The sequence below is a fragment of the Mobula birostris genome, chromosome 3 (genome assembly GCF_030028105.1).
Source record: "Mobula birostris isolate sMobBir1 chromosome 3, sMobBir1.hap1, whole genome shotgun sequence".
NCBI classification, from domain to species: Eukaryota; Metazoa; Chordata; class Chondrichthyes; order Myliobatiformes; family Myliobatidae; genus Mobula; species Mobula birostris.
The window spans coordinates 182,130,250-182,142,537 of record NC_092372.1 but is presented as its reverse complement, the minus strand read 5'-3'; the positions used below and the strand labels follow the sequence as shown (position 1 = coordinate 182,142,537).

General features: G+C 37.5%; 1 protein-coding gene across 1 annotated transcript in view; it reads right to left on the bottom strand.

Annotated features, from left to right (window-relative positions):
- mrc1a (mannose receptor, C type 1a) overlaps positions 1-12,288 on the bottom strand; it is a 165,080-nt gene that overhangs the window by 34,141 nt on the left and 118,651 nt on the right. The window contains exons 20-22 of the mRNA XM_072253795.1: positions 4,140-4,282; positions 2,092-2,206; positions 434-596 (exon numbers count right to left, since the gene is read on the bottom strand). Of these exons, the coding sequence (XP_072109896.1) occupies positions 434-596; positions 2,092-2,206; positions 4,140-4,282 (421 nt within the window). The remainder of the gene's footprint in view (positions 1-433; positions 597-2,091; positions 2,207-4,139; positions 4,283-12,288) is intronic.

Genomic DNA, 12,288 nt, shown 5'->3' with positions numbered 1-12,288 from the left:
TCACTACTCAATACAAGAAGACATGGCTTTAAGGTAAGTGGTGGGAAGTTCAAGGGGGATATTAGAGGAAGGTTTTTTACTCAGAGAGTGGTTGGTGCGTGGAATGCACTGCCTGAGTCAGTGGGGGAGGCAGATACATTAGTGAAATTTAAGAGACTACTAGACAGGTATATGGAGGAATTTAAGGTGGTTGGTTTTATGGGAGGCAGGGTTTAAGGGACGGCACAACATTGTGGGCCAAAGCGCCTGTACTGTGCTGTACTGTTCTATGTGCTATGTTCTAAAATAAAAATATTAAACATTGTGACCGCTTCCATAGATCTAACAGGATTAGACATTGAGCCCTTGAGCTTAGAATGTTAGTGAAGACATATATCACTAAAAGTAAGTCAACTACATTGGTAAAGCTCAGGGGGTGAGGTTGGAACCTACCGGATTATCATAGGAGTATGCTTTTCCTGTTGGGAAGCCTTTGGCCCAATTAGTAAACGATACTCCCTTCCCGTCAGTCCAGAGGTATCTACCCTCTTTATTAATATCATTTAATCCAATCCAGACATCTCCAGGAAAGCCATTCAGAGACAAGGTAATAAATGCTGTGAAGGGGAAGAGATAATATAATTCAAAATTGTGGTTAAAATTCAACACTTAAAAAAAGATTTCATTGCATTTATACATCTCTTTTAATATGTGGTTCCAAAGTAACTCACAGCAGTGTAATCAAGGTAAAAAAGAATCTTAGAATACGGTAATGAGCAATTGCAGAATTCACATTGAATAAAATAAAATGCAAATAGCATGCACAAAATATATTTACCGATTTTCCAAAACATATACTGTACTAGAGCATAATTTGAATAGTAGGATGGTTAAGTTGGAATGAAAGTTTGAGGTATTCTTCTAACGTGCAAAAGTGGAATCATAATGTTTTACAGTAGAGATGCACTTATATACTTAGTCCTTGAATGAACTCATCATTTTGCCTCATTTTCTTGCACTTTCCTGTCATTTTTATATCCAATATTTTCAAATGTTTATACACTAGCCTTTGACATGTTATGATGCATCTGTTACAATTTTGGTAGGCGATTATCCTCTGTATAAAATATCCTCCTAACACCCCTCTTACTGCTTTGAGTTAGTCAGAAATTTGTATTTCAGGTTGACATCTCACTGACAAATGGAAGTTTTTCCCTTCAAGCTCCAATTCACTAGCTAGCAGAAATAGCTTTTCAATGAACCCAAATTAAAATCATAATTTTAGTAGAGTTTTCTACTTCACCAATGTATCTCCATTATCTGCCAGTCACTGTTTTGTGTTTTGTAACCGAGTTTCATACCATTACTTTCCCATTGGACTATATTATGATCATTTAAAAAAAGGTAAGGTGAACCAACAGATAAAGATCAGGAATAACAAAGAATCAAATTACACTTGGCACTCAAGAAAGTAAAATAGTACAGTATATGAGAAGAGCACAAATCATCTAATAGCTATTGTATCCAATGTATTCAGAAATAAAGCTAACAATGAACAACTGCAAAGCAGTGAATATAAGGATATCATTTTAAATTGAACATCCTAGGTTACTAATATATACAAATAGGATAATAATATCTGAAACTGTTATCTGTACTGCTTTAGCTCAGGTGGGACTATATTAATGGTTTTGCTAAACTAGCAATGATTCATTTGTATACAAGCAATTAATTATTATGTATTTTTATTCGCTGACAAAATCAAAATTAAAAATAATATTGTATACATCATGCACTTCACTGTAAATATATTCAACTATGCTCTTTTATCCTGAGATCAATGTTGATGTTATTGCTCCTTTTGGTTTTGGCTTTTTGTCACTAACACAGGCAAAAAAAAAAAATCTGTCCCTAAACTGAAACATCAGTGCATTAATTGGAATATTGGATGTGCACAATTTTGTACCTGGATGATCATTTATATATTGGCTGGTGTTAGTTGTTGAAGTCCCTCCTGCTTCCAGGTTTGAAAATGAAAGTCAATCCATAATGAAATCAAAGCATTAAAAATAAATCAGCGAATACAAAGCCACACTTGTCATAATTACTTACCCTGTTCCTTAGCATTTTGAATTGATGCCAGATTCCCTCCACCTTTTATGCAAACATCTCTTGCAGCACTCCAAGATAAATGTTCCTCTTCTATTTTACCATAAAACTTGAAACACTGAGGGACAGATTCCCAAATTCTTAGCATGTACAATGCATCATGTAATTATATTACAAATAAAGCAATATTTCAGCAATAAGCCAAAGTAGTTTGCTGTGCAAGCCAGAATGTTGATACAAGGGGTTCTACAGATGCTGAAAATCTTGAGCAAACACACAAAATGCTGGAGAACTCAGCAGGTTAGGCAAAATCCATGGAGAGAAAAGAACAGTCAACATTTCAGTCTGAATTGTTGACTCAACGTACACAAAATGCTAGAGGAACTCAGCAGGCCAGGAATCATCTGTTGAAAAGAATAAACAGTTGACATTCCAGGCTGAGATGTTGACCTTGAAGGTCTCAGCCCGAAATGTTGACTGTTTAGATGTTGCCTGGCCTGCTGAGTTCCTCCAACATTGCTGAGTTCAACCTACAGAGCTGTTCCAGCATTTTGTGTTCATTGTCCAAGCCAAAATATTGCCTGTTGTCTGAAGATCATTATTGTGGCATTGGCTCTGCTGCGCTCTTTTCAGAAAAATAAAGACATATTTAAATAGAAAATATGAAAAGCGGATCATCAGTGATATAGACCAGCCTCTAAAGCCTGTGGAACAAAGGAGTAAAATTACAATAAGTTCTATTGCCACAGATTTTTCAGGAAGTTAATAGCACTTCCCTTTGCAAAAGCAACATCGGGATTTCCATACAATAAATTACAAAGTTGTGCCAGCTGTTTGCAGTTGATTTTGTAACTGCTTCTGAAGCTTGCCTTCTTGTGGTGCACAACAGGCTTCAAAATCTAGCAGCAGGCCAGACTCTGTGTGGGGCTGCTTCTCCTTTGATTCCAGTGCAGGAGAATGACCCTAATAAACTAATCTATTTATTGGGCCAGATCATCCTGGAGCTGGACAGCAACCAGAAATATGCTGCCTGTGCTATCTGACCATGCAGGCATTCCTTGCCTGGATCAAACAATCAACCTTTATACTTTATACTGAGGCAACACTTCACCTGTGAGTCGACTGGGGTGATATACTGCGTCCGGTGCTCCCGATGTGGCCTTTTATATATTGGCGAGACCCGATGCAGACTGGGAGACCGCTTTGCTGGACATCTACGCTCTGTCCGCCAGAGAAAGCAGGATCTCCCAGTGGCCACACATTTTAATTCCACATCCCATTCCCATTCTGACATGTCTATCCACGGCCTCCTCTACTGTCAAGATGAAGCCACACTCAGGTTGGAGGAACAACACCTTATATTCCGTCTGGGTAGCCTCCAACCTGATGGCAAGAACATCGACTTCTCTAACTTCCGCTAGGCCCCACCTCCCCCTCGTACCCCATCTGTTACTTATTTTTATGCACACATTCTTTCTCTCACTCTCTTTTTTCTCCCTCACTGTCCCTCTGAATATACCTCTTGCCCATCCTCTGGGTCCCCCCCCCCCATCTTTCTTCTTGGACCTCCTGTCCCATGATCCTCTCGTATCCCCTTTTGCCTATCACCTGTCCAGCTCTTGGCTCTATCCCTCCCCCTCCTGTCTTCTCCTATCATTTTGGATCTCCCACTCCCCCTCCAACGTTCAAATCCCTTACTCACTCTTCCTTCAGTTAGTCCTGACGAAGGGTCTCGGCCTGAAACGTCGACTGCACCTCTTCCTAGAGATGCTGCCTGGCCTGCTGCGTTCACCAGCAACTTTGATGTGTGTTGCTTGAATTTCCAGCATCTGCAGAATTCCTGTTGTTAACCTTTATACTTTATAATTGTCCCAGGAAACGGATTAAAATATGAGTACTGATTATGTCTCAAACAGCAAAATCTGTGAGGAAAAACGGGTATTAACAGCTAATATTGGCCCAGACAAGATGGTGGTCAATTGCCTTTTGAACATAAAAGGAAAATGTTAGAAGCATTCAATAGGTCAGGCAGCATCTGTGGAAGCATATACCTTCTTTCCAAATGGTTTCCAGTCCGTAGGGCATCCTCCTGAATTAGAGTCCTCAGTGGGAGCTTGTGTAGTATTAATTGAACTGTTACTTCTTTCACATATAGAAGGAAATGGGTGGCCACAGTTCATGTCATTCCAAAATCCTTGCAAAATGAAGTAAAGTAAATATAAAAATATTCTTCACAAAAAGCTATAATTTCATCAATGCATTTTGATGTATTTGATTTAATAATCTTTTAAAAGGGCATATAAAACCCTAAAATAAAGACTTATCTATGACCTTTTTCCATATTATGTTGATGAAGATCACTTTTTAAAAGATCAAGGTTTGAGAATGGTTCCAAATGAACAAGCAAATTGTGCATTGCTTGCATTGCATTGCAAAGTCCCTCAAATGACAGTCTGATGAATAATTGAGGGATGAGATGCTACATTTCAAAACAGTGTCATGAAGCCTTTGACCTGCCGACCAGGATGCCTATCTAAACTCATTCCATTTAACTGTTCTTGGATTCTTTCCAATCTGTGTATTTGTCCAAATGCTTACAAAAATTTGTAATTATATCTTTTTCTACTGCTTCCTCTGACAGCTCCTTCTATATACTCTCCACCCTCTGTGTGAAGAATTTGCTCCTTGGATGCCCTTTAAGTTTTTCCCCTCTCACATAAAACTATGCCCTCTAGTAGTTTCAATCTCCACTACACTGGGAAAAAAAAGGCTGTAAACATTTACCTTATCTATGTCCTTCATGGTTTTATAAACCACTATAAATTTCATTCTTTAGGCTCCATCTTTGCAGAAATTTGCAATTTGAAATTAAAGTTAGTGGCCCTCCCTCACCCTCCTTTTTAACCCATGAGCAGGGAGTTAGGGGATTAAAATATCACCTCCCATCCAAAACTTGTTCATTGCTGTTTTCAACCCTGCCATAAATAGACATCTGGGTCATTACGATGTGAAAGTCTCAGATTATTGACATAGGCAATCACAGTTTTGTAATCTCTTTATGCTAGTAGACTCATTCTCTAACAGACTGAGAAGAAAAATCTGATTTATTAATGGTGTAATAATAAAACTGAAAGTTCTTTTCCTTAATGCACAAAATATTGGCAAAAATGTAGTTGAATTAATGACACGGTTAAAATTAAGTGGGTATGAATCAATAACCATTGTAAGATGTGGCAGTAAAGTAACCAAAGTTGGGAATTACAGTACGTACTGTATTCGAGGATACTCCTCTTTTCAAGAGACAGGCAAAATAGGAAAGGAACAGGATCAAACCGATTTTAAAGAAAGACAGTAGGAAGGAAGGATCTCAGCTTAGAAAATCAGTTATTATGGGTGAACGTAAGAAACAGCAAGTGTCATTTGTTGATTTAAAAGTATAAGTTCACACTACTGAGTATAATGAACATAAGTGGAAAAGTTATGCGTTATCTTTTCTCCTGTTTGTATTCGTCGTAATAAATGAAGTTTATTTTTGAAATTAAAAAATAACATTGATTGGAGTTGTATGTAAACTTCTTTGATAGTAATGGCACTATAGACCAAAGAATAAATTGAAATTAGAAGAGCACTTCACAAGGTAAATACAATAATTAAGTTGGACTTTAATCTACATATAAGCAAAGCAAACCTATTAAGCAGTAATAGTGTAGAGGATGAATTTATGGAGGCTGTAGGACATAATGTGGCTGACTAGTATGTTGAGGAACCAATTATGGAAAGGTTATTTCACTATTATTGGTTAAAGAGAAAGTGTTAATTGATCACTTGTTTGTTAAGAAGATTTTAGAGTACATGAATCAAAACAGGATAGAATTTTATACAAAGATTATTAGTTCAAACTGAAATGAGGATTTTAAGTCTGAATAAAGTAAACTACAAAGGCCTAATTCAGTAATTAGACGTAGCGGACTTGGAAACTGAATTACATGTATGGCAGTAAGCCAACAGTGTCTAACATTCAACTGGTTAACATTGTAAATGACAGGACCTAGAGAGTGTAGTAGAACAGAAAGGCATTGGGGTACCAGTGCATAGTCCTTTAAAAGTGGAAACAGGAGTATACAGGGTGATAAAGGAGATGTTTAGCACAATTGCATTCATTTTATAACCATTAAGTACAAGAGTCGGGAAGCCATGTTCCAGCTCTGTGGAATGCTGGTGAGGCGCTCTGGACACTTTGCAATAAGAAGGATGTTATTAAACTAGAGATGGTGGAGAAAAGGTTTATGAGGATCTTCCTGGGACTGGAGGACAGAATTGAGGTGATATATAAGACCATAAGACGTAGGAGCAGAATTGGGACATTTAGCACATAGAGTCTGCTCCGCCATTCATTCAAGACGGATTTATTTTCCCTCTCAACTCCATTTTCAACATTCTTCCCATAACCTTTGACACCTTTACTAGTCAGGAATCAAATGAATCAATCACCCTCTTCTTTAGATATGACATCGAAACAGGCCCATCAGCCCAACTTGTTCTTGCTGATTAAGTTGTCTACCTGCTTGATATACAATGACTTAGATGATGGAGAACCTTCCTAGTCATACTCCAAGAGGAGAGACTGTGGAAAAGGAGTGCCTCTGGGATCAGGCCTTTGATCACATTCTGTTTACAATCAATGAGTTGCATTCAGGGATCTATTGTCATATACTGTATCTAGCCTTACTGATAACACAAAGCTAGGTGGCAGTGTGGGCTATGAAGAGATTGCAGAGAGGGCTGGCAGACAAAATGTGATGTGTAAATAAATAGGAAGGCATTTGATTTAAAGATTGAAAAGGGTTGTTATTTAGAGAGAAAAACAAGAGAATGCTGAAACCTGGGCAATAAACAAGTAGAACATTAGCTGTGGGGAGAATCATAATGTCACCATTTTGGGTTGATCCCTGTATCTGAGCATGAAGATGCAAGATAGCCAGCATAAAGGGGTGGGAGGGAGAGAGATGATAAAAGGGCCAGTAGATCAGAATCAGAATCCAAATCTGGTTTAATATCACCAGCATTTGTCATGAGGTTTGTTAACTCTGTGGTGGCAGTACAATGCAATATATAATAATAGCAAAAGCAACTGTGAATTACGATATGAATATATGTATTAAACAGCTAAATTAAATATGTAGTGCAAAAAAGTAGAAATAGAAATTGTTGAGTGTGTGCCTTCATTCCTGATGGTAGCAATGAGAACAGGGCATGTTCTGGGTGATGGGGGTCCTTAATGATGAAGGCCACCTTTTTGAGGCACCACTCCTTGAAGATGTCCTGGATACTACGGGAGCTAGTGCCCATGATGGAGATGACTAATCTTACAACTCTCTGCAGCTCAATTCAATCTTGTGCTGCTGCCTCCCATAAATGATGGCAATGCAGCCAGTTAGGAAGCTGGGTGAGCAATAATCGGCAGATAGGCCCATGTGGGGGGAGGGGGAGGAGGCATGAAATTGGGTGACAGGGGCAAACGAGCGACAGGTAGTCAAACAGAAAAAAATAGGCAGATGGAGCCAGGTGGGGACAAGGAGGATAGGGTGAATCTGGAGACAGATAGAAAAAGAAAGTGACTCTTTTATCCATGTGTGATAATCGTAAAATATTATTAACAACTGCAAATGCTATAATTTATTTCCAGGGTCTTCCATATAAAGCATTAGCGATATTTCTGCCTGACCTGCTCAGTATTTCCAACACTTTCTGGTTTTATTACCAATAGTTAATATTGAGCATATTCATGAAAATAGGAAGCCAAACTTTTGCAAGATTAGAGTACAAAAGTAGATATATCCAGTTCCATTCGTATAAAGCAACACACATAAAAATTGCTGATGAACGCAGCAGGCCAGGCAGCATCTATAGGAAGAGGTACAGCGACGTTTCGGGCTGAGACCCTTCGTCAGGACTAACTAAAAGAAAAGATAGTAAGAGATTTGAAAGTGGGAGGAGGAGGGGGAGATCCGAAATGATAGGAGAAGACAGGAGGGGGAGGGATGAAGCCAAGAGCTGGAAAGTTGATTGGCAAAAGGGATATGAGAGGATCATGGGACAGGAGGCCTTCCCCCTCCCACTTTCAAATCTCTTACTATCTCTTCTTTCAGTTAGTCCTGATGAAGGGTCTTGGCCCGTAACGTCGACTGTACCTCTTCCTATAGATGCTGCCTGGCCTGCTGCGTTCACCAGCAATTTTTATGTGTGTTGCTTGAATTTCCAACATCTGCAGATTTCCTCATGTTTCCATTCGTATAAAGTTCTGGTGCAACCTCATCAGGAATACTGTGTACAGAAAGGATTTTTTTTACACAAGTGAGAGTGAGGGAATGTAGTAAAGGTTCACTAGATTTGTTTTTGTGGCTTGTAGGAATGTTGTGTGAGGAGTGAAGAAGCAGGCTAGAATAAAAGTTTATTGTGCAGCAGATAACATTCAGGTGCAGACAGATAATTGGATGACTAGTGGGAAACAGAAAGCAAATGTAAATGGTTCTTTTTCATCTTGATAAAACACAATGTATGGAATCAATGCTTGGGACTCAGCTTTTTACAATTAATTTTAAGGAAGATACAGAAGGTGCCACAAAATGTAAAATGTGAGCATGACATAAAGACTACAATAGGATATAGCCAGGTTTATCAAGTGTGCAAGGATCTGGCAAGTATCATATAACCTGCATTTATCAGATCATATAACAAATGGAGTATATAATGAGGGAAATACTAAGCTTTTTATTTTGGCAGGAAAAATAAAAAGGAAGTGGTATCTTACTTAAATAGTGAGAGATTGCAGAATAGGGTACAGAATCAGAATCGGGTTTAATATCACTGGCATATGTCATGAAATTTGTTGTTTTGTGGCAGTAGTTCATTGTAATACTTAATTTTTTAAATTATAAATTACAATGATCAATATATTAAAATTTTTAAATTAAGTAAGCAGGGCAAAAAATAGTGAGGTAGTGTTCATGTGTTGATTGTCCATTCAGACATCTCATGATAGAGGGGAAGAAGATGGACTGAGGTTTGCAAATGTATGATTTACAAAAGGCTTATTTACAATTATAGGAGGTATTTATGAAAATAGACTCTCATTTACTTCTAGGGGAATTGACTATGGAAGTAGGAAGGTTTCACTTCTGTTATATGGGCATTGGGTGAGAACATTTCTGGGGTATTATATACACTGTTGTTCTGCTTGCTTAAGGAAGCACATTAAGGCCTGAGACACAGTTCAGAGTGGATTACCTTAAGAAGAAAGGTTGAACAAGCTGGGTTTCTGTCCACTGGCATTTAGAAAGACAAAGGAAATGGCCATAAACACATATCATCATTTAGGGTTTTGTTGGGTTGAATGGAGGGATTGGTTCCTTCTGAGGGAGAATTTCAAACTGTGGATTACTGTTTAAAACGAGAACACTGGAACTCGAGTGGGACCAATATGCTTTCAGGCAAGTTGGCTAGAGCTGTTCAGGAGGGTTTAAACTAATTTGGCAGGTGTGTGGGAGCTGGAGAAATCGTGCTGAAACTGAGGTAGTTGGTTTACAAACAGAAGCAACGTGTAGTGAGGCTACTAGTAAAGAGAGGCTGATGATAGGGCAAAATTACAGTCAACAGAATGAGTTGCAATGTAAAAGGTGGACAAAATCGAAAAGGGTGAATACAGGACAGAAGGTTTTATATTTGAATGCGCACAATATACAAAAAAAGGTAGATGAACCTATAGGCGAGGAAATCTGCAGATGATGGAAATTCAAGCAACACACACAAAAAATGCTTGTGAGCGCAGCAGGCCAGGCAGCATCTATAGGAAGAGGTACAGCGACGTTTTGGGCCGAGACCCTTCGTCAGGACTAACTGAAAGAAGAGATAGTAACAGATTTGAAAGTGGGAGGAGGAGGGGGAGATCCGAAATGATAGGAGAAGACAGGAGGGGAGGGGTAGATCTAAGAGCTGGAGAAGGGAGAGGATCATGGGATGGGAAGCCTGGGGAGAAAGAGAAGGGGGGAGGGGAGCCCAGAGGATGGACAGCAGGCAAGGAGTTATAGTGAGAGGGACAGAGGGAGAAAAAAGAGAGAGGAAAAAAAGGGGGAAAAAATAAAAAATATATAAAAATATATATATTAAATATATAAATAAGGGATGGGGTGTGAAGGGTAGGAGGGGCATTAACAGAAGTTAGAGAAGTCAATATTCATGCCCTCAGGTTGGAGGCTACCTAGACGGAATATAAGGTGTTGTTCCTCCAACCTGAGTGTGGCTTCACCTTGACGGTAGAGGAGGCCGTGGATAGACATATCAGAATGGGAATGGGACTTGGAATTAAAAGATTTCAAAATAAATTAAAGATTTAGATAATATCTATATGATCTCTCCTAACATTGATTTATTTAAACAAAGGGTTGAACTCCAATCACAGTACAATTTATTATTAACTTATCCTATTGAAGGATATTTGCTTAAACTGAAAAATAAATTTTATGTGCTTGGTGATAAAAATAATAAGTTACTAGCATCTCAATTAAAAGCTGCTAGAGCCAAAAGAATAATTTAAAAAATTCATAAGGCAGATAGTAATTTAGCTTATAATTATGAAGACATTAATAAATTTTTTCAAGATTATTATATTGAACTTTATAAATCTCCGTTTCCAGGTGATTCTTCTAAAATGAATTTAAATTTATATCCGGTGATTAAGCAATCATTACGAATTTGGTATCAGTTTTGTAATTATGTTAATCTCAAAAAATTTAAACTCTTTAGTTTAATTTATTGAAATTACTCTTTAAACCTTCATTAAGTGATCCTACTTTTCTTCTTTGCAGGACTAAAGGAGTTTATTCCTTCATGGATCTGTTCCAGGATGGCCGATTGATGTCTCTTGAGAAATTAGTAACTAAATACTCTCTCTCCTATTCACATTTCCTGCAATATCTTCAGGTCAGACACTTTTTACAAGAATATTTAAGCAATTTTCCATATATACAGGATTCTGACCTGTTAGATATTATTTTAAAAATGAACCCTTTAGTGAAGGGTTTCATTGGGAAAATATATAACTTATTGTTACAACAGCATAATTACCCTTCACTTAAGATTAAGCAGGATTGGGAGAGAGAACTTAACATGACCTTGATAACACAGGACTGGTTGCGGATTTTGAAGTTGGTTAGCTCTTCTTCGATTTGTGCCAGTCACTCTTTAATTCAATTTAAAATTGTACACCGTTATTATTTGACAAAGGAGAGACTGTCTAAAATGTTTCCTAATGTTGATAAGTCAGTGTGATAGATGTAAAACTGAGACAGCTATGTTGACACATATGTTTTGGTCATGTTCTGTATTGAAACGTTTTTGGAAATTATTTTTTTACAATTTCTAAAGCTTTAAAAATTAATTTACAACCTAATAATTTGACAGTTTTGTTTGGTATAATTCCTCAATATATTCATGGTATTTCCCTATCAGACCAACATGTAATTGCATTCATTACACTATTGGCTAGAAGGGCTATTTTGTTGAAATGGAAAGATGCTTCTGCTCCCACTTTGATACAATGGTTTTCTCAGGTGAAGTTATGTCTTAGTTTGGAGAAAATCAGAAGTCGAGCTTTTGATCCTTGATTTGATTTTGAGAAAAGATAGGATTCACTTGCCTGTTATTATCATTTGATTTGAGTTAATTAATATGGTCTCCTTCCGATTTTTGTTTTAATGGATTTGAGTTGGTGGATGGATGTTTTTCTCTTACAGAAGCTTGTATGACATATTGCTTCGGGGTTGTGCTCCCAATGGGTTTTTTTTTAATCTCAGTTTTCTTTTAGTTAGTAGGGGTTCTTTTTTTTCCTTCTTTTTTCTTTCAAAAAAATATATTTTTAACACTTTATCTCTTTTATTATTATCAACATATTGTTTAGCTTAATCAGTTATCTGCTAATCTAATTCTTTATTGTACATATTGACTTGATTACTTTATTTGTTTTTGTTGATCTTTAATGATAATTAATAAAAAGATGTTAAAAATAAAAATAAGTATGTGGTTTTGGGAATACATGGAGGCACATGATAGAATCGGTTGATGTTGTGTACTTGGATTTTCAGAACACAATTGACAAGGCGCTACATATAAGGCTGCTTAACAAGCTACGAGTCCATGGTATTA